Source organism: Chinchilla lanigera, unplaced genomic scaffold, assembly GCF_000276665.1.
Source record: "Chinchilla lanigera isolate Chin_1 unplaced genomic scaffold, ChiLan1.0 scaffold00002, whole genome shotgun sequence".
Classification (NCBI taxonomy): Eukaryota; Metazoa; Chordata; class Mammalia; order Rodentia; family Chinchillidae; genus Chinchilla; species Chinchilla lanigera.
Window position 1 is genome coordinate 3,521,190 of NW_004955403.1, and position 19,194 is coordinate 3,540,383.

The window sequence follows — 19,194 nt, forward strand, 5'->3', positions numbered from 1 at the left end:
TGGGGCGCGAGGGCCACCCGCCCGGGGATGTGGGTCCGCCTGTGCCCGGGACGCGTGCACCTGAGCCCGGGAGCCGGGGCGGCCGGGGCCGTGGACTCCGTCCGCGCGCGTTGCACACCTGTGTGTTGCACACCTCTGTTGTGTGCTGCTCCCTGCGGCCGGGGCCCCCAGCCCCTTACCGGTTGCACACAACACCTGCCCTGGGACTGCCTTTCCCGCCGCGGTGCAGTTCAGGAGTGCCCTGGCCCCTTCCTTCCCCGTCCCATCCCTGCCGCTTGTTTTCACTCGGCCGCTTCATTAGTTGGGCGTAGTAGAATCTAGAATTTCCACTGATGGCCAGCTGTGAAGAGACAGCGACAAATGATACCACCGTCCGAAGAAATTTCTCCCAAGTGATGCTTGTACTTCCAAATGCATCTCTTTTGCTCTCATGTGTGCTGCGAAGGGAGCGTTCCGAGTGCATCTCTTAATGGTGGAACACCCAGTACAGTAACTTGTATAAAATGCATGTGTGCTACAGTGCATATTGATAAAGTGCATTTTTAGACGACAGTACTTTTAAACCATGGCAGTTTTTTTTTGTGATGAAGGATCCAAGTCAGTGCTTCGGTGTACCTGTCATTATGAAAGGAGCATATTATCTAATGACACCGTTATTAATTAGATCTTAAAATTACCTAAGATTTCAGTTGCTGAAAAGCATCTCTTTCCCATGGTCAAAATTCTGGTAAATTTAGATTTTCCTCATTTGGAAAGATTCTGTCCTTGGTTCTGCAACAGTGGTTAAGAGGGAGTGGGAACGTTGCGTTTCGGGTGCCATTGTAGGGAACATTTTGACATGTTACTGCTGTCTTAATTTCTAAGCAAATGAACTGGAATGTGCAGGCTTATGCTTATCAGAGTCTAATGGTTAAATACATGGGCTTTTCGTGTTTTCTTTTAAACTGGAAATAAAGCTTGTAATCCCCTTTCATTGCCTGTGGTTTAATAATTATGAAGCTCCCAGTAGATTGCAGTGGGTCACTAGTTTTGCACTGCATTGAAGACTTGGGTTAACGGCATTTTGGAACAATACAGTGCTAATTCCCATTTATTTTTAGACTGCCCACAATTACTGAGGCTGTTGTAATATTTGCAGTTGTAGAAATTGTTTTCCTCAGTGTTGGCAGCAAAGCATATGGGCCTCACAGATGAATTTCCTGCCTCATAAAATGATTAGAAAGACAAAAGTAATGTAGCTAATTCAAAAGAGCCATTTAGCTTGTTTGTTGTTGTTGAATAGTGTATATTAGTTATTTTGGTTCAGATTGCTTTCTTGGGATTTTATACTTATGAGAAATTTGTTAGTACAGTTGTAATTACTGTGCCAGAAGTTTCTGATACACATTTCGAGCAGATTTTATTTTTATGGTGTAAAATGCTATGTTAGTTCACTGTAGTGTTTGTGTTCCACTCTTAGACTTTGTATTTTACACAACAGGTTTTTACAAATACAATTAAGACCTGCCTGTAGAAGTGGGTCATTTTGAATGTAGTTTCCGAGAATTTTAGATAAATGAGGTCGCTTTTATATAAATAAAAATGTTCTGAAGATATTTTATACATTGCCCATTTTTAATGTAGTTGCCTTTCGTCCAGCTCTCCACGTATCCTTAGGCCGCTGTGCAGTGGGTGCCTGCCTTGGTCCTTGGGCTTTCTCCTCCCTCTGGGTGCCTTTGCTCCGTGCTGCTGATTTGCATCACTGAGCCAGCGGGCCAGGAAGTGGAAAAGCGTTGAAACACACCGCAGTTCACTCTCCATCCCTTCTCCAAAGGTTGCATGGGACCTCTATGCTTAAAGAACATGAAGTTTAGAATTTAAAATTGGTTCTGCGCTACCTGTGGCTTTCCTCGACTCACCTCTTCAGAGTGAAGCGAACATTTCATGACTGTATCTTAACTCTGCCGAGCAAGAGACACATTACCCTTTCAAGCTTCTTGCCGTGCTACACAGCAAGGCAGAATTTTTACTTAGCAGCCTCGTGTTTCAAGCAAGCTGTAGAATTTAAGGAGAAAAACCTCAGTTGTTTTCACTCACAGTAACTTGGGTCTCTTCATATGAGTGGCCTAATGCTCTCTGAAAGGAAATGTTGATATTGAAAATATACATCATGTTTTGTTGGTAAGGGTGATGTTTATTTAGCAAGTCTTTTTTTTTTTTTTTGGTCTTTTTGAGACAGGGTTTCACTCTGCGGTTCAGGCTGGCCTTGAACTCACTTTGTAGCCCAGGTTAGTCTCAAACTCACAGTGATCCTCCTGCCTCAGCCTCCTCAGTGATGGGATTACAGGTGTGTGCCACCATGCCCAGCCTAGCAAGTCATTTATCGAATGACTGCTTTGTGCCACGTTTACCTGATATTTAGTATGAGAGAGAATTAGTGTTAAATCAGTCTTTGTGTCTTGAATTTGTAATACAACCAGGGAGACAGGAATGTTGTATATAGTCACAGTATAATGTGGTACATGTTATAATTTTACTATGAGCGAGAGTGTGTGAAGCTCTTTACAGAAGAGAGAATATTCAAGTTTGCCTCATGTATTCAAAGGCTATGCAAAAGAGGTAGTGAACCTGGCCATGCAAAATGTATATGTAGTTGATAAAGTGTAGAAACAAAATTGCAGCTATACATAGTACACAGGAAGGTAGGCAGACACTGGGACACACTGTGGACAACATTTGTAATATATTACCATTAATGTAAAAAGGGAAACAAGCTCTGTAAACATACCTGTTTTTGTGAATGTAAAATATTTCTGAAAGCACTCAATCTGGCCATGTTGGTTGCCTTCTCAGGCAAAGGAAGCCAGTGGCTGAAGGACCAGGGGGTGTGGGAGAGCTCCTTTCTTTTGAACCTTGAATTTTAAAATACAGAAGAATAGGGCCAGGGATATAGCTCAGCGGCACAAGCGCCTGCCTGGCAAGCACAAGGTCCTGAGTTAGATTCCTGACACAAACAAAACAAAACAAAACAAAAAAAACTTTAAAACGTAGCATGTGTAAGTTATAAAAGAGATACAATAGATGTTAAAGGGTCTCTCTCTCTCAAGCCTTTAATATGTCCACATACAATGAGAAAACACAGAAGGTGAATGTTTTAGGAAGGTTTCTCTTGAGAGCAACTGGGCTTGGGAGTGTAGCAGGGAGAGTCTGTCCAGGGGAGACTGAAGTCCCTAGGACTATTCTAGGGGAAGTGTAAACAGAGCTCTTCATAAGAACAGTGAAACTCTTTGCATTTGTATAGATCAAAAAAATTTTTTTCCTTTGGTTCATTGTGGAAATTGAACTTTTTACAGTTTGAATTCGCAATTACAGGTATAAAAATTTTAGTTTCGTAAATCATTTTTCTAGTTCTTGAAATTTGCTAGAGTTTTGTGTGTTTTGAAAGGGTTAGAGATGAGTCAAAGAAAGACAGGCAGCAAGAACAAGATCATAAAGAGAGCATCTAAGCGTAAAGGTAACTGAGCCTTGAGATCACTTTGGGGCGGGGGGCTTGCTCTTTAAGTAACCTGTGTAAGATAACCGGTTTAAGTTGGAGTCTTGCTACTGTAGAGTGCCAGGAAACAGGAAGAAAAGGAAGAGCTGGGGACATGAATATACCCTTCCTTCCAGGTCATGTCTTGCTACTGTAGAGTGCCAGGAAACAGGAAGAAAAGGAAGAGCTGGGGACATGAATATACCCTTCCTTCCAGGTCATGTCCTCAGCGGCCACCTCCGCTGACCACGCTTCCAGCAGCACACTCAGGCAAAGCAAAGCTTGTTTCTGTGGTCGGCTTGTGTTTGTGTTTATGCTGTAGTTCACACAGATTTTTATTTGTTTTCTTTTAGGTTTTATAAGGATATACGCAGCTGATGTAGAACTATGCCCAGCTACCTTTTGGGTTTTGTAAGGAAATACGCAGCTGATGTGAAAATGTTTTTTTTTGTAGAACGCTATTGGTGTTTTCATTGTAGTTCCTATGGGAACTTATTTCTGATATTCTTCTTTAGACTTTGCACATGAAAAATCAGTCTGTGTTAAAGATTTTGATGCTTTTTTATAAACATTGAATAAATACTAAAAACTCAATACTTTATTTTTGTGATTTTTTTCCCATGAAGTACTCACTGTTTAATAAAACTCATAAAATTCAAATTAGTAATTCATCAATGGAAGTATCGAGCCTTGATGACAAAATTAGTCTTGTGCTCCAGAGGGCTACAGTATGAATGTCAGGTATTGTATACAGCAGTGGGAAAGCTGACTGATGTGGTATTTGACCTTGTTTTTGTGAAAGTGCTCAGTTTCTGGTTTGAGAAAGTGCTTAGAGTTCTTAGTGAGTTTGCAAAGTGCTCAACAAAAATTTTTGGTCTAATTTAACTCTTTGTACGCTTCATTTCTGAAAATAGTTGTTCACAAATGTATATACTGCCAAACAGCAGTGACGCGAGTGGGGGTAGTTGTGTGGTGAGGCATATTTTCCTCTGGAAGATCAGTCTTATAGAAGTCTAGTAAAGAGATGTGATCAAATTTTTCTGGAATGTCTGATGGCAACTCTGTACATGGCATTTGAAAATTTAGAAGTGGCTATTTATGTTGGCTGAAGATGGAGCTGCAGTTGTACGTACATGCGTTCAGGGAGGTTGAAATGCTATTGTTGGTAGTTGCTGTGTTTTACCAGCGAAGTCACATAAGTACATGTCATGTCTGACAGCTTTGGATTTCCATTCCACTGGCCGTGGCAGGTGCCAGAGCCACGGCTAGCCCTGTACCGCTGAATTCATGGAAAATGCCACTAACAGTGAAATAATTGGGGCTGCAGTGAGAGCTGTCTAGGACCGCAGGTGGCCCTGAGCTGCGGGCTGAACACACCAGTCTTCAGCAGTCAACACAGCCTCGATAGATGTTGCCATGGCGCCACTGGCGCAGATTGTGGTGGCTTTCTCAGGGCAACGTTCAGTAATGTACATGGGTGATCATAATTGCTCTTCTGAACAGTGTGGCCTTTCTGTACTCATTAACAACGTCTACAGTTTCTTTGTTTTTTTGAGACAGGATCTCACTATGCAGTTCAGGCTGGCCTTGAACTCACTTTGTAGCCCAGGCTGGCCTCACACTCCGAGTGACCCTCCTGCCTCAGCCTTCTGAGTATTGGGATTCCAGGCATGTGCCACCCCGCCTGGCTCATTTACAGTTTTTGAAAGCATACAGTAGTTAAAACTTTTCATTAAGCACATACTACATGTATAAACAGTGCTAGATCATTAAAATCTATTGATACCTACTTAATTCTGTTGTCCAGTGTAATTGTTTTATTTTCAGTTGTTTCTATCCTTTTAAAAAAGAAGCAAAGAGTTTATGCTTTACCACCTCTTATAAATGTCCACCCTTTTACATGTGTGCACCACTACACTTGGCGTTTGGAGATGATGTTAAGACCTAATATATAGTAAATGGAAAGACTTCATATGAATAACTAGCTTTTTCTGTGTACAGTAATAGGCACTGTGGAGTAGTTTAAGGGTGCTATAACCAGGCCCCTGGTGCATGAGAACTGAAACATGCTAATGCACTGGAACATTCACAGTGGGAAGAGTACATGTATCTTCACCAAGACATGTCTGTGAAGCCCAGATTAATTTATTCAGCACATTGTAGATCAAAGAATACTAAGTTGGGAGGTCAGAAAGCTGCTTTGTCAGGCAAACTTACTTTCCTTTAAAGATGTACCAGCTGGAATATATAGCTGGGCCTGAGTAAAAGAAGAGATATTGCAAAACAGCCTAATATGGCAGAAGATAATTGATTTGCAAATGGAAAACTTTTTCTCATTTTTAGTATAGTTGATACTGATTCTAAACTAAATGCATTTCCAATTATGTTAGCGTGTGTTTTGCTGACATACACCTAGTGCTTTTCTGCCATTGTCAGGGACTGTTTTAACTAATTTTTGTTGCTTAGAATTTTAGGTGGTCCTATTTTATGCTTTTCTGAAGACTACCTGGTTCAAAATTTACAAAGTTCAAGAGTAAGTCTCTATGTGAATAAACTGCATTAAGTGGTTTTATCATTAGCAGTATTTTTATATTACACTGTTTCAGAGTTATAAAATTTAGAATTACATACAATGTGGCTGGATTGTATTATCAAAAGTGATGAAAGTGAACCTTGCTTTATTTATTTTTGCTATAGAAAATAGAACTTCCAAATAAACTGGCAAAACGCTATCCAGCCTATGAGTTATACCTTTATGGAGAAGGATCCTATGCTGAAGAACACAAAGCTCTCCCTTTGACAGGAATTCCAGTTCTCTTCCTTCCTGGTAATGCTGGAAGTTACAAGCAAGGTCAGTACCAGAAGTCAGTTTGAAATCTGTGAGATTCTGTTAAGAAGTACTGACAGTACTGTTTCAGGCGTACTGGAGATCAAGAGACAGGATGCTTTCCCTGAGAGAAAGTACATTTGAGAAATACAAAGAGAAGAAGAGCTGCAGAATGAGAAGGAGAAAAAGAGAAAGATGGAGTGGGGCAGGATAAACAGATCACACCTGTGTTCGGGAATCGACCGAAGAAAGAGGTTTGGGTTAGAAGAGTGTGCAGAGGATAGAACCTGGAGCACTGATTCGAGAGAGAAATTAGTGGCTTATATTATGCTGAACAAAAGAGGACAGTTTTTTTCCTTTGCAGCTGTTTAAGGATCTGGAAGCTCAGAAGGGATCACAAATATGAAGGTAGGAAAGTTGCATGTGCAGATTCCAGATTCATTGTTGGCTTAGAGAAGACCAGCAGTTGTTCTGGGCATAACAGCAAAGTATATGACTCTGCAAGTAATTTTCCTTTCAACTGAAATGTTTTTTTTTTTAAATAAAATTTGTTTCTTCTAAATGATTAGAATGGTTACATGATGAGACTAGAACTTTCAACAGGTACTATATTTGCGGATGTGTTTATTCATCTAGCAGATACTTATGGCTGCCAGGTGTGAGCCAGGTACTATTGAAGGTACCAGAGCAGTGGTGGCGAACTTTTAGAGATGGAGTGCCACAACTGCAAGCCAGAACCCACTTATTTGTCACGAAGTGCCAAGGCTGTGATTAAACCCGCATGCTGGGCAGCTGAGGCGATGCTGCGGCGGCTTGGCTCACGCCAGCAGAAGGCTCTGTGTGTCCTTGGGTCACACCTGCCATGGGGTTGCCACCACTGTACCAGAGCTTACAGTCACCTGAGAAGTGTGTCAGTAATGGTATACCTAGAAAGAAAAATTAGAGGAGATAGAGGAGAAACAAGGCCAGAAGAGGCCTGGTTTAGATGAGGTGGTCAGTGAAGACCATCGTGAGAATTTGAGCAGAGGCTTGTAAGTAGCAAGAAATTGCATGCCCCTGTTTTCATGGAGGTCCTGAGGCAAGAAGATGCTGCATGCCTTCAGGACCTCTATAGCTAGGAAAGAGCGAAGAGAAGAAAGTGGCAAAGCAGCCCTAGGCTGTGTCGTACAATCTTGGGAAAACACTGTGAGCGTTCGTGTAAGTGAGATGGGAAAGCTGGAGGGCTTTGGGTGAGAAATGGTACAGTCTCTAAACCAGGTGGAAAGACCTTTCTTAAAATGCTCAGTAAGTATGATGAAATTCCTATTTCTTATTCAAAGTATCCTTCCCCTCCTAGCTACTGCAGCTCCCACTGAAGGAAAGCAAGTAGAGAATGAGCAGCACATCATTTTTTATTTACTTATTTTAAAACATGTAGGGCACATTTAACTATGTTCAAGGCATATAGCTGCGAGGTTAGTGTGTTCTTCTAAGTTAGTACTATTAATGAGTGTTGCCCTCAAGTAAGTTTACTTCCATATTGAAGTTTACTTACGAAGAGATTTTGGAGCAAGAATGGATGCAGTCTCAGAATATTTCATTTGCTCTGCACTTCTTCCCCTGCAGTTCGTTCTATCGGCTCCATCGCCCTCAGGAAAGCGGAAGACATTGACTTCAAGTACCACTTCGACTTCTTCAGTGTGAACTTCAACGAAGAGCTGGTGGCACTGTACGGTGGGAGCCTTCAGAAGCAGACCAAGTTTGTGCACGAGTGCATCAAGGCCATCCTTAAACTTTACAAGGTAAGAGGTCAGTGTAGCACAACCTAGTAGCTTCTTTTTATTAGGAAACGCACTATAGTTTTAAAAACGTATTTGTTTATATGAATATTAAGGAACTCACTATGTTTTAAATAATGCATTTATATGAAAAGTAGAAGAAAGAAGGGACAGTTTGGCTTTTTTGAGTCTATTGCCTTGACCTCAGTGGAACTTTTCAAGCTTAAATTGGATTTATAAGAAACCTTTCTTGGGCTGGGGATTTAGCTCAGTGGCACAGCGCCTGCCTGGCAAGTGCAAGGTTGTGAGTTTGATTCCTGGTACCGGAAAAAAAAAAAAAAAAAAAAAAAAAAAAGAAACCTTTCTTATAAATTCAAGAAAAAATTGTTTTACTTTTCTTCATAAATTAGAAGTGGGATGCATTTCCTAATGCATGCTCTAGCTGTGTGTAAAGGTGCCTGTCTCTAGCTGTGTGTGACGGAGTCGTGGCACCCAAGTGGGCTGCTGTAAAGGAAGCAGTGCACATCTGAAGCACCTGTTCCCAGGTGTTGGACAGCACACAGCAAAGGACTCTCATCCCTGAAAGCAGTGGGCTCCTCATCGTCCTGGCTGTATGTCTGGAAACATTTTCCAGACTATGGGGTGAGTAGGTGATGACCATGAATGAGTATTAAAGTATCAGCCAGTATAATTCATCATGGTATCCTCTCTAGAGATATGGAAAAACCACCTGACTATATTCAATACTCATTCATGATTTAGTACAATAAAAAACAACTAAGCAAAGTAGTGCTGGGAGCAAACTCCCCCAGCCTGAGTAATTACGAGTATCATGAGAGGAAACTAGCCTTTTATATATCTGAAAAGGCGCTTATTGATTAAGATAGATAAGATGTGATCACATAGTGAGATTTATTTTCCATAAGCATCATTCACAATAAACTGAATCTTTAATGTTATACACTAGGTATATAGTAGGTAGTTGTTTCTTTATTTTTTGTGTTATATTTTTTCTAGTGACTATATATTAAAACTAGTAAACTATTTTGAAATTGAGAGTTTTTTAAAAAGGAAGACTCCTCCTGCAAGCAAGTATGGTAAGAGAGAGAGGACCGCTGGGTTCCCCAGCTTGGGTAGGGTTTGGTGTGGGTAGGAGAGGATATTCCCGGAGGAGGGGCCTTGTCCATGACATGAGTCTAAGTCAGTACAGCGGTGAGCGAAACTGAAGCCCAGGCCTTGTACAACTTGTGCTGTAGTGGGGATAAGAATCATAATCAACAAGAAAACCACACATAACCTTATTTGGTTAAAGTGCCAGCGAGAAAAACAAGGCAAGCCGGGCATGGTGGCGCACGCCTATAATCCCAGCACTTGGGAGGCTAAGGCAGGAGGATCACTGTGAGTTCGAGACCAGCCTGGGCTACAAAGTGAGCTCCAGGCCAGCCTGAACTGCATAGCGAGACCTTGTCTCAAAAAGACAAAAAAAAAAAGAGAGAGAGAAACAATACAGGGAACGGAGATAGTAGTCAACGGCAGGAGATTACGGTTATAAATAAGGGCACCCAGGGAAGACCCCTTTAGAGGAGCAGATGATTTAATACCATGGGCATGTGGGAATGGACCATTTATAGGAAAAAACCTGCACCTAGGAAACCAATACATGGAAACTAGAGGAACTGGAGGAAACTAGAGTCACTGGGCCAGGTTGTGTGAGTTGGTAGGCACGGAGGGGAGATGGACAGATTGTGGAGACGCAGGCAATTTTAAGGATTTTTGCCTTTCACTTGGATGATACGGAAAGCCACTAGAGACTTTAGTGTAGAGGAGTGTCACACTCTTATTTAACAGTATCACTTTCGCTGCTTTGGAGGATGGACTGAAAGACATAAAGCGGAAGCGGAGAGAACAGGAGTAATTCAGGCAAGAAACGGTGGTTTAAACCAAGTCAGTAGGAGCTGAAGTGTGTGGAATGGTCAAACTGGTTTAATGTTAAAGATTGAAGCAACAAAATTTGCTCACAGATCAGAGTGGAGCAAGAGAAGGCTTAAGGACCCTGAGGTTTTAAACTGAACAGCTGAAGAGATTGAATTTGCTCTTAAGTGAAGGGAGAAAGGCTGTAGCAGTTGGAAGAGCTAAGACTTAAACAGGTTCGGTCTGAGAGGCAGTCAGTCCTTTTGAGGATGCAGTTCGGGAGAAGAGGCCCAGTGTGGAGATAATTACTTGGAGGTTGGCAGTGTGCAGATGAATTCACAGCCACGAGACTGAAAGAGGTGACTGTCGGAGTCTACTGCGATAGAGACAAGAAGAGATCAAAGAGCCGAGGCCTGTCTCTCCACTGTAAGAGGCGAGGAGAGATGAACAGAACCCAGCAACAGAGATGGAGAGGAGCTCCCAGGGCGGTCAGAGGAGGAGCAGGGTCTGCTGTCAGGTAAACCGAGTGAGGCAGCTCAGAGCGGAAGAAGCAAGCTGCTCTGCCGCGCACCGCGGCTAGGCCGAGCAGGTGAAGGTTACAGACTGACCGAGGTTCCTTGGGGCCTCGGCAGGAGCTGTTCTGTGGCACCCTGGGGCGAGCCCTCATGAGCGTGGACTAAAGGGTGTGCGGAAGTGGAGCCGCCGGGGACAGCAAGGACTGTACAGATCGTGGTTTCTGAAGAATTTTGCTGTGAAGAAATGTAGAGAAAAATGTGGTCACCAAGGGGAAAGTGAGAGTTAAAAGAGAGTTGCTTTTATTTTTAAGAAGAACACAGTGTATTTATAGGTGAGTGAGAGTGATCCTGGAGAGAGAAAAACACAGATAGGAGAAGAAAATGGGAAAAGTTGCTGTGGTTTGTACCCTGGAAGGCTGAAGAGGGCAGGTTTCAGAGCACACGTGCACACGTTGGCTTTTCTCAGACCCACTGTGTGTGACTCCCAAGCCCCTCCCCAGGTTTGATGGTTGACCAAGAAGAAACACTGGACTCCGCATGTAATTGTATTCATGGTTATGATTTATTGTGGGGAAATAATACAAAGTAAAGCCAGCAAAGGGAAATGGTGCACGGGCAAAACCTGGAGGAAACCAGGAGTAAACTCGGAAAAGTGCTCTCAAAGAGCAGTCACTGCGTTTAATGCCTGTGCCAGCCAGTCGTGACATCTGGGAAATGCCGCCTACCAGCGCGGCTCATAGGGATTCGGTCCCCCAGGTTTTCACGGGTGCTAATCTCGGAGCTGCCCTCTCGTGCAGCCCACAGCTCCAGCCTGGAGCCCTGGAGAGTCTCCCTGAGACGTGCTGTTGAGAGCACCCTGACCGCTTAGAGGATGGGAGATGCCTCTGGCCCCGGCCCTGGGCTCGGACTCGGGCGTGCGGTCTGTTCTGAGGACAGCAGGCCGGCCCCACTGCAGTAACTGTTTTCTGCACAACGAACAGAAGGGAAGGCAAAGGGAGGGTCCGTGCGGGTGATAAGCTGAGCCCTGGTGGTGGGGCTGAGGATAATGGTGGAAACAAAGGATTTTTTGAAAAGCAATACTGATTGAAAAATTTATATAGCCAGTAAGTGTTTGGAGTGCTACTTTATTTTTAAACCCAAACTCAGAGTAGAGAAATAATGCGGTGATACAAGAGATACCAACACAATAAGATAGAACATTGCTATGACAACTGTAAGTTTTTAAGCTTTTGGCATTGTTCATGCTATTTTCAGCTTTAAACGAACAATCTGATGCTACTATCTTGTAAAAGCTAATATTCTGGTGTAGACGTATACCTCAGGTGTCATGCAGGGCAGTAAATGGTGCTAAACAAGTATTTGGATTTTGTTAGAAAAGCCAGTCCATTAAAAATGGTAAAACACTGAAGAGTATATTAAGCCAAGTTTTAGTTTGTCAGTTAAAACTGTATGAAAACATGTTTCTGCATCTTACGATGGGAGGTTATAGGAATAGTTTAACTTTCCTATTAAATTGCTCATTTACAAAGTAAAATATTAAGTATTTTATTACAATACTAATTAATTATGCCATGGTGATTTTTTAAATAGGGTCAAGAATTTGCTCCCACAAGTGTGACAATAATTGGTCATTCTATGGGTGGCCTTGTTGCAAGAGCGCTGCTTACACTGAAAAACTTTAAACAAGAGCTGCTAAATCTTCTCGTCACGCAAGCCACGCCTCACGTTGCTCCTGTGATGCCGCTGGACCGTTTCATTACAGGTGAGGCCTCTCACTGGGTGCTGCCTGACCGCCGTGCTGCTTGGCAGGAAGGAAGCCAGTCCCGCAGCTCTTCCTGCAGAGAGCGCCCCGGGTTTACCTGCATCTGATGCTGCTCAGTTGCGCGTCAACTCGCTGATGACGACGGTGTCTCATGTCTTCCAGCCTAGGCTTGTAATCAGAATACTGTCAGTTTCGTCTTTCCGAGTGGTCTGAACATGGTGGTCGTAGGTATCAGGGCTTGTTTGGTTATTCTACAGAATGAGTCCTTCTCTCTTGAGATGGGTATGCACTTGCTGTACTTTGTTAACTATTCAGTAACCTATTAAAGACATGCTTATAGTCCATTAAAATAGTAGCAGTGCTTTGTTTTAAGGAAATAGATACACTGCTAGAGTTGCTAATGCTTACTGAATGCTCACTATATTTTGGGTATTGTGTTAAGGACTTTACCTGATGTATTAGCAGACTTTGTCTATACTGCAGTCCTCTGAGGTGGGTATCATTATTATCCCCAGGTTTGTGGGTAAGAAGGTCTTCACTGCTAATAGGAATATTATGAGAAGAAAATCTTTAGAAAGAGTTCTTTTCCTTGTCTTTATCAGTAAATTTATATAGCCCTCTTCTGGGGTTTTTTGCTTGTTTGTTTGTTTTCTTATTTGTTTGTTTTGGTTTTCTGAGACAGGGTCTCTAGCTGCATAGCCCCGGCTGGCCTTGAACTTCAACATCCTCCTGCCTCAGCCCCTGAATGCTGGGATTACAGGCGTGTGGCGTCACACTAATCACTGTGTAGCTCCTTACCTATTAAAATTTGTATGAATTTTGGAAAGTTTTGTTTATAGTTAAGTAATAAATCTACCCTGGTGACTCCGATCAAGTTAATTTTCTAAAGTTACCATCTTAACAATATAGCATTGCCAAAAAATAATTTATTTGCTGGAAGTGTTTGGTGTGTACTTATTGGAAAGGTTGACTTTTAAAAAAACTTTGCTTGGAGGAATATCTTAATAACAAAACTTTTAATTTTGCCCTTGTAATTATTTAAATCTTTTTTATTGCTTGTGAATCATAAATGAAAACAGATTAAAAATCAAAGAGGCTGGGTGCGGTGGTACACCCTTGTAATCCCAGCACTCAGGAGATTGAGGCAGGAGGACCACTATGAGTTAAAGGCCAGTCTGGGTTACATAGCAAGACCCCGTTTCACAAAACCAAAAAAGTCAAAGGCCAAAACTCTCCTTCCTTGTCAACACAGTTGACATATGTTACTGCATGTCACTGCACGTTTGATGTGTGTTACTGCATGTTTGATGGTGTGTGCAGATGAGCCACGATTAGGGTGGCTGGAGATCCACTGGGAAATGTTTTCTAGGAGCGAACTCACAGCAGAGCCCTTGCAGAGTTCTGAAGGATGGCAGTGGTCTCTTTCTAATAGACTCAGGCTAAAAGTGATTCTTAGGGCCAGAAAGCTTTGTAATTAGTAGGCTTGTCTTCTTTCTGCTCTGTATTTTTTAATTACATTAAGTCAGAATTAGAATTGAGGCAGAATTAATTCCAGCAGTGATGGATTTGCGGTTTCCTAGAGACGGATGGTGTGACTTCAGAAGTGGAGTCTGTGTACTCAGGGGTAGAGTGCAGAGCCGTGCTGCCTCAGGCCTCACCCTCTTCGGCAGGAGGCGGTGTGCAGGCCCAGCGTCCTTGAGTAGCTGCCCCTGTTCGTTAGACCACGGCCCAGGGAGCCCGGCTCTGCGGGTTTCTTGCCGTGAGTCCCAGCTTCTCTCCCAGGTTGCAGCGGCCTTTTTACCTGGCCTCATTCTCCTGGGGCAGGGAGGCACGGCCCCAGCTTGAAGCAGGACACAGCAGTGCGTGCTCTTGCACACAAGGCCCTTCCACGCGGGGTGGGCTGGGGGCGGGAAGGGAGAGAAGACAGCCGCGGCCAGACCTCCGCTTTCCTGTGCTGCCACAGTCCAGGGCCAGTTCCGAGGTGTCTGGGAAGCCTTGCTCTGAGCCTGGCCTCCGAGGTTAGTCTAGGTAGGAATGTATTAATTAATAGTGTGTCTGCTGGATTTGTGACTTCTAAATACTTAGACATAGGGCATGTGTGGCCCATTGGTACTCTAGTCCCGTGTCCTCCAGATGTCCAGGCTTAGCCTGGTGACAGCCGAAGTAATACTGCTGGGATCCGTAATGCAGAGAGCTGCCTGTACCACATGTTTGAAGTCCCGAGTGGAATCTAATGCCAGAATAAAAATGCATTAACTTTTGATGATCAGAGAAAGAAACGAGAGCTCCTCTCCCCTGGTCTCACCTTGGTAACCCTTGACACTGAAGTGTTCCTACCTTCGTAGACAAAGCCGGTCATTGTGTGCACATTCTTCGCTCTGAGATGCTTGTTACCTTTCAGGTGCGGACACCTAACCTTGAGATTGTTCCACAGCAGCATAATCCTAAAAATAACATCAGTGGTGCTACCCTGATAGATCATAAGAACTTTTTAAATAGTTCTGCCTGTGGGGATGGCGGGTTGCAGTAGTTACTAAACTCTTATAAATAGGGACACTGCATTGATAGAGAGGGGTAAACATATGTATGTATCCGAACTCCAACACCACAGATATCTACAACTCTTTAGTACAGTGAACTATTAAAAGAATTTTAGAGTTTTCTTTCCTTGTTACACTATGTGGCTCTTAAAAAATCCTATGGAATGTAAAGGCATGTTTGCATCTGGGCATGCGGTAGCCAGTAAGATAGAGGGGTTTGTTTTCTTTATTGATTCTTTTAATAACTTATTTAATGGACAAGTGGGAATACATATAAAGATAGTAATTTTTCTCAAAATAGAGAAATGTAAGTAACACATTGTTTATAACCGGATACTTAAAGAAAAATGCAATTAAAATTTAGTATTATAGGTATTGTTAAAGGGAATGACTACTGTTTTCAATGTCTGTCTTTTTTCTCACCAGATTTTTATATGACTGTAAACAACTATTGGATTCTAAATGCTCGACACATAAATTTCACCACACTTTCTGTAGCTGGAGGATTCCGGGATTACCAAGTTCGTTCAGGACTAACTTTTCTGCCAAAATTAAGCCATCATACCAGTGCCTTATCTGTTGTGGTAATTTTTTTTAAGATTCTATTGAAATAATAATATAATTAACACAGTGTAGCATGACAGAGAAATGAAATGTAGCTGCTTGGAAACGACGGTTGAGTTGGTGGTGTAGGCTTGCAGCAGGTGTGAGACAGAGAACATGTGTAAATGAAACTGAGTCCATTGTACAGGCAGAGACATGGATGCTTCCGTCCATAGAAAGTTAAAGGGCTCTTAGATACGTACCTTGTGAGTGACACTTACTTACGTCTTACTTAAGACCTGGACATAGATTAGAGTTGTAGCTATAAGAAAACGTGGGGTGAAGTTTAAGGGAACCTAGTTATATCTGAGTGTTACAGTGTACACACTATTAGGGAAATACCAAACACACCATGTACTCCTCTCTGCTAACCTCAAATGAAGATTTACCAGCTTTTAAATAAAGTGATTAGCTTTGATAGTAAAAATAGAACTCAGATTAGCTTGTTGATTATCCTTCCCTGCTAGACCATTGACTATTGGGTCTTCGGCCGATACAAATGGCTGTGTAAAGTGATCTCAAGTTTCCTTTTAGAGCTTCTTTCTTACCTATTAAGCCTTGAAGTCTTCAGTTAACATGTTCACAACAGAGCTGTAATTCATATGTTCCACTGCCGTGGAGCTTGAACCACCAGTGGTACATGCGTAACTGTTGGTACAAGTGGTACAGTCATACGTGGGATGGTCACGCATGTACCACCAGTGGTTCAAGCTAGCAGGGCTGTGTTAAGATATTAATGTGCTAACTCCATGTGTACATCATCTCTAAATACTGTAATTTATTTCTAAAGAGAAAACCCATAGGAGGTGATCTGCCTGTTCCTGTCGCTTTGAGGAGACGTGTAGAGAGTCACTCTTACCTAGTTGTTCCTCTGTAGCTCCTTGGTTCCTCTGAGCTGTTGGCCTGCCTCAGATTGCTGTCTATTTACCACACGGGTATTGTGCAGTGAGTGCTTGCCAGTGTCAGAGCAAAATGACCACGCTATTTTGCTATTACCCGTCATTTTCTTCTGACGAGCATTGAGATGTGCCCAGGACAGCTTTGGTTTGAAATTGTTAAATCTCTCAAACCTCATTTTCGCCGACATGACTCAGTGTCATTTGGTGTTGGATGTTTGAGCAGTTACTTGCTTCAAGTCCTTAAAAAGCTAAATGTCAGCTCTTTAGTGAACATAAGCAACTTAGTCGTACTAATGCTAATGCAGCTTATTTCCTAGGCTTGGCCAGTGTTCAGACCACACCCTAAGACTGGTGACTTCAGAATCAGTTGTTTTAAGGCAGTGTATATTTCTATGTCTTTGGCAGAAATATTTTACTTACAGAATTTTTCGAATATAGCCATTGTATACCCTGATTTATATAGTATTTAGACCTCAAGTACAGTAGCATATACTCTTTCACATATCTGCATATATGTTCACTTTTTAAAAAATTAAGAAGTAATAATATTTGAATTTTTTCGAGTGGGAACAGTTAAATGACATTTACATATTGGGACTAGGAAGAATCATTTGGGGTGGAGAACGTGTCTGTACTAGTAGGGAGGCTAAACTGCTAGAGCCAACTCCCACCCAGGGCATGGCATTCCGCATGGTAAAATAGCAGCACGAGAGCCCAGGAGAGGAAGTCCCCGTTGTGCAAGAAAAGAACCCTATTTGGTAGCATTTGTCAGCTTTCACCACACCATCATGAAAGCTACCTTTTTCACTTGCGTTGCTGTTTCTGTTTTTTCTTTCTTATTTTTTTTTCTTTGTACGACAGGATCTTGCGATGTAGTTCAGGCTGGCCTTGAACTCACTATGTAGCTCAGGCTGGCCTCAAACTTGCAGCCATCCTCCTGCCTCAGCTGCCCAAGTGCTAGGATTACAGGCATGCACCACCACTCCCGGCTGCCTTTCTTGTTTCAAACTGGAGAGGACCTAAGTTTTGCATTCTTGGTTGTGGTCGATGCTGTCTCCTAATCCGCTAATATAATCCTAGAACTCCAGTGACTTCTGCTTGCCTAATTTTTCAGTAAGTTCTCAGGAGTAATTCCCAAATATATCAGTGCTTATAAATTCAACAAGTACGCCTTCCCAACATGCAACCCCAAACTCATTTACAGAGTACAAGCATGAAGCCGAACCCTTAGAAGTTCACACACACCTGCTTTTTTCTTAGTTGTGTGCTTCATTTAGTAAGAGGCATTTTCTGCCTCCGAATGTCCTTGCGTCTGTGTTGACAGCTTCTGCTTTCATCCTGTTTGACCGTCCTGAGACGGCAGCTCACCGTGTCCTTGGTGCAGAAGGAGCTGCTGGGAGACGTGAACCCCTGTTGGCTTGCTGGGCCTCTCTGTGTGCGGCGTGCTGCGGCACGGTCGAACCTGCAAGGAGAGGGCCTCGGCTCCTCGGGCTGTGCACTGCCGCGGAGCCTTCTTTCTGCCGTGCTCACGTGCTGAGGGGCCTTTTGCTCTCCTACAGCCTAACCATGGAGAGAGATTTTGCAAAATCAGTAAAGCCTGGACCCTAATAATGAGAACCTGATTGGACAGTTCGGGGATTGTGACCAGATATATTTCAACTTTAAAAAATATTTTGAAGTATGTAGTTGCCAGAAACATTCTTAAGATATCGAAACACAGTTGAAAGAGTAGTTTTGTCAAAACCAAAATTGCTGAAATATTTTAACTTATTACCTAAACTATGATTTATTCAAGAATCTTAACCATGTATTAGAATAATTCAAAAGTTAGACATTAGCTTTGTCAGCATTATGTTAGCTTCCATAGCTCTTTGTTCATAAATAAATAAATCTGTGGGAGAAAGATGAAGTTAGGTCTTAGCACTCTGACCTTGGTTCTTGACTCGGTTTTTTTGTTTGTTTGTGTTTTTGGGTTTTTTGGTTTTTTTTTTGTCTTTTTGAGATAGGTTCTTATTATGCAGTTTGGGCTGTCCTTGAGCTCACTTTGTATCCCAAACTGATCTTGAACTCATGACAATCTTCCTGCCTCAGCCTCCCCAGCGCTGAGATTACAGGAATGAGCCACCACACCCAGCTTTTCTTGACTGGGTTTCACCAACTTTCCCTTCATAGTCACTAAAGTCATCTCACAAAGAACCAGGGACAGCCATCTCAAATAAAGTTAGAAGTATAAGAAGTTAGACATTAAAAACTTCAATACGGAATCCCTAGATATTGTAGTAACTTTTAAGGGGTAGTTTAAGCTTGACTGACCAGTAATGATATTTAGAGAGTTATATTATTTTAACCAGGAATATCTTAAAATCTGGATTACCTTTTCAAAGAATGTGTCATTTAAAAATATCTACAAGAAAATCATAATGACAACAGTGTTATCTGTTTCTAAACATCAGCTTAAAAGAATTTTAAACCTTTCAGAGAATAACAAGTATGGTTTCATTAAGTTTGATTTTTTTCTTTCCTTTTAGAGTTCAGCAGTGCCTAAGACGTGGGTCTCAACGGACCACCTCTCCATTGTGTGGTAAGTTAATGTGACTTCTCTTGGTGATTTCTTGTGCTCTTCAATGCATTCATTGGTTTGTTAGCTTTCTTAGTACTTTATCAGTAAATAAGATAGTTTGTGTGCAGAAGACTTATTTAGGGGCTTAGCACTCTAAGGTTGGTTCTTTACCAATATTTTTTTGGCAGTCTATAAACATCCCTCAAAGAATCAGGAACATCTGTTTCAAATGAAGCTAGCCTTGGATATCTGGGATAAGGGAAAGAAGAAAAGAAAGAAGGAAGGCAAATATGTATATATAAACACACA

The 19,194-nt window shown here is 42.3% G+C and overlaps 1 protein-coding gene across 1 annotated transcript in view; it reads left to right on the plus strand.

Annotated features, from left to right (window-relative positions):
* Window positions 1-6,208: 6,208 nt before the first annotated feature.
* The window catches only part of Pgap1 (post-GPI attachment to proteins 1), a gene marked incomplete at its 5' end in the record, with an annotated part of 54,607 nt that continues 41,621 nt past the window's right edge, over window positions 6,209-19,194 (plus strand). The window contains 5 exon segments of the mRNA XM_013512108.1: window positions 6,209-6,362; window positions 7,944-8,119; window positions 12,112-12,283; window positions 15,250-15,407; window positions 18,854-18,906. Of these exon segments, the coding sequence (XP_013367562.1) occupies window positions 6,209-6,362; window positions 7,944-8,119; window positions 12,112-12,283; window positions 15,250-15,407; window positions 18,854-18,906 (713 nt within the window).